Source organism: Saccostrea cucullata, unplaced genomic scaffold (assembly GCF_032062105.1).
Source record: "Saccostrea cucullata isolate Sc308-1 unplaced genomic scaffold, CSIRO_AGI_Scuc_v1 ctg16639, whole genome shotgun sequence".
Classification (NCBI taxonomy): Eukaryota; Metazoa; Mollusca; class Bivalvia; order Ostreida; family Ostreidae; genus Saccostrea; species Saccostrea cuccullata.
The window spans coordinates 8,203-11,414 of NW_026934209.1; the positions used below are offsets into that span (position 1 = coordinate 8,203).

Here is a 3,212-nt window from a genome sequence, read left to right on the forward strand (position 1 = left end):
AAATTATGTTTATCTCATTTTTTGTGAATTTGGCGTGTCAAAGGTATGGTATGATATGGTATAGAACGTGTAGTATATCTATCGCTATAATTATATAGTTATAGATAATAAAAAGCTCAAAACTTCATAATTTTTTTAGCAGATAAGAATTCTTTTATTAAATAAAAACTTCAATATAAAAGAACCAATGATTTTCTTCATTACTTCAAATATGAGAGTCAATAATTTGGAGACTGGTTTATTTTGGTATCATTATTAATCGCAGTCCACAGGCCTAACCATCATGGTAGTCTCTTTCAAGGCATACATTCGCCAATCTTTGAATGGTCCCCACACAATTCCTGTTTCGTCTGCTTTTCCCCATACTCCATTTAAGTTGGACTTGAAGCAGTTTGAGTACCACCAACCACCTTTGTGCTTCTGTGCGCAGTTGAGCGACTGCGCACCATCCGAGTCAGCGTCGGCTGTTGAAAAGGCGTGGCCATTGTGGTCAAAGACCAACCCGTCACCTTAAATATAAATGTAAAAAAAAATCCGTTAAAAACAATATAAAAATTTGGAACAGGGTAAACAAGAACCTCTATAAACATAAGATTTGGGTTCAGGTGCCATGGATGAATGAGATCGACTGTTGACCGGTCATACTTGCCGTGTTCTCAATGTCATGACTGAGTAAACGGGAAAATTGGTAGACAATTCATTGTGAAAATATTGGTTTAACGATTTGTATTGAAAATGTCAGTCAATATTCGACAAATTGTTAGATTGTATTTTGTTAAAAGATCACTGTATCGACTACTAGTATAGGCTTTGCAAAATGTTGACGAGACTGTTAACTGACACCATATTCGATCAACTTATTTGTCAATATCTTTCCTCATTTGATAGTAAGCTAGCTTTTCTTTTTCTCTCAAAAAAATCAAAATATAAAATTTTCATCAGATCAGAAATCAGACGTCAAACTCGATCTGTGTTATCTTCCATTTTGAGTTCTAACCTGCATCCCCGGAATAACCAGCTATGGATAAAGCATACTTTGTTGACTTGTCTCCAACAGAAAATGAAGAATACTTGGCCACTTTGGTATGTTGCTGATAGTCCGTCAAAATGATCTTGAGCTCGTATTTGCACTGAGAGGTAATGGCGTGGATGTTCTCATTTCCTACAAGAATGTGCACAAGGCGTAATTAAACGCTAGAATTCTAGCTACTGTACAGCGCAGGGGTTTAAGCTATATACTAGTAGTATAGCCTATAGGGGTAAATTCTCTTCTGTTCTAATAATAACTATATACCAAATTTTCCTCAGTTTGTTTCAGGATACTCTGCTTTTTCCTTTCTAGGCTATATGTGCATTACCTTCCCAGTACTCGCCAGTCTTGTTACCAAACCCCGCAGCGTAATCAGCGAAACTCCTGAAAAAGTTCTCCGAACCATTGAATCTCCGCTGGATAACCTACAAAACGTGATGCATTGATAATAATGACACAAATGTTTTAGGTTCCTTAAAAGAAACACTGGTTAATTTTTTTGTAATAAAATGCATTAAATACACAAATAAAGAACCCCAACTGTCCAATGCCCCAGAGTGAAAAATTCTTGAATGGGACGTAAAACAATGTATTCAATCAATCAATCAATCAATACTAAGAAGAACTTTAAGATGAAATAAAATTTTTAATATATTTTTGTGTGAAATGCTATTAAAATATTATGTCGTAATATTATACAGAAAATATTAATTTCAAATCTGTGTCCATGCACCTTTAACTGTTATATGAAATAACTGATAATCAATGTGGTAAATTTTCATTGTTTTCTGGTATCGAGAAATCATCCTTGAATTCAAGTCCTCCGCGAAATCATATTCAACCACAAAAAATAACATCCTTAACACGATAAAATCTTACTGTCCAGCCGCCCCCATCGTCGTCCATGTCGCAGTAGACTTCGGTGACAGGGCCGTCCCCAGGGTAAATCTTGTAGACCTTGGACACGTTTTTCCCGCTTGACAATACATCAGCACAGTCTCTGGGCTTTGCTTTTGGTAAAAAAAAAAGAGAGAGAAGACATTTCAACCTGATTTTCTAGATGGTTTTACATGCTACATGCCGTGTCCACCAATTTAAGATATTGCGTCCAAAAGTAAAGAATTTAAGAAAACCATTCAACAATCGGCATCAATATATATGTACCTTTGCAAGATCCAGAGAAGCCTTGGTCCACCTTTCTTTGTAACTCTGTGATCTGGAGTTGGAGGGACTGGATCAGGGTTATCAGAGCATGATTGGGGTCCTCAGCTGCTCCCTGGGCAGTCCATGACCAAAATACGGCCACAAGCCACAGGAAACAGAGGAAGTGAGGTGCCACCCGCGCCATCTTTAATTAAGAGATGCGTTCCTAAGTGTCTGGAGACCGGGTTATGACAGTGACCTTATATAGGTAAACTTAAAACTCTAAAAACACAAACTCTCTAAGTGACCAGATAGTGAAGGTTTATCACATAGCGCAGATGTTTTACTAGAAATTTGACCTGTCTCACGTATGAGATAAACTAGCGGTACACGTACATGTATTTGCGTATTCTTCATTATAAAGGTAAAAACAGATCAATGTGAATATGAGGAAGCTAAGAAGGGATATGATTTTATAAACTGGCGTCTTTAAAAAAAATTAGGGGGGGGGGGGCATGCGCCACGCAAATTGCGTACATCCAATTTTTTTTTTTTTCAAGGAGGGGTCCACACAGAATCGGAAACAAAAAATACCGGTATATGCTTGCACTGGCCTCAACCTTAAAAATTTTATTTCTAAAGGGGGACAAGCCACTTCCCAGCTGTATATTATATACTCGCAAAATACCCCCCTCCCCAACCTATGGCCAGAAATGCATTCATTTAATTTACTAATGGATCGATTGAAGCCCCCCCCCGGGCTACTCTATATTAGAGAGCATCATTTGTCTTATATTGCATCTATTGCTTGACCAAACATCTTGATAGCAAAGTTTTCAATGATGAAATTCATTAACTTATTCATTAACTAATTTTTTTGCAACAAAACAACACCCATGAAAAATTTCTCATTTCATTTATTTCTATTCACTTTCCAGCTGGAATGAAGCTATTGCATTTTTTGAAATGACACAAAATAAATTATATATTAAAAGCAATCATAACATGACAAACTTGCATTGCAAGACCAAACTCTCAT

The 3,212-nt window shown here is 36.7% G+C and overlaps 1 protein-coding gene across 1 annotated transcript; it reads right to left on the minus strand.

Annotated features, from left to right (window-relative positions):
* Nucleotides 1-217: 217 nt before the first annotated feature.
* On the minus strand, nt 218-2,507 carry LOC134240141 (ficolin-1-like). The gene is made up of 5 exons (XM_062722243.1): nt 2,195-2,507; nt 1,910-2,040; nt 1,359-1,455; nt 998-1,162; nt 218-509 (listed from the first exon to the last, which is right to left on the minus strand). The coding sequence occupies exons 1-5, from the start codon at nt 2,376-2,378 to the stop codon at nt 256-258; spliced, it is 831 nt and encodes a 276-aa protein (XP_062578227.1). The 5' UTR covers nt 2,379-2,507; the 3' UTR covers nt 218-255.
* Nucleotides 2,508-3,212: the final 705 nt, after the last annotated feature.

What these genes read in the sequence shown, in the direction of transcription:
- LOC134240141 (XM_062722243.1), bottom strand. Translation starts at nt 2,378, where the DNA reads ATGGCGCGGGTGGCACCTCACTTCCTCTGTTTCCTGTGGCTTGTGGCC. An exon ending in ACGATGGGGGCGGCTGGACA is followed by an intron (nt 1,456 to 1,909) that starts GTAAGATTTTAT and finishes CACGTTTTGTAG; the next exon opens with GTTATCCAGCGGAGATTCAA. An exon ending in GACTGGCGAGTACTGGGAAG is followed by an intron (nt 1,163 to 1,358) that starts GTAATGCACATA and finishes ACATTCTTGTAG; the next exon opens with GAAATGAGAACATCCACGCC.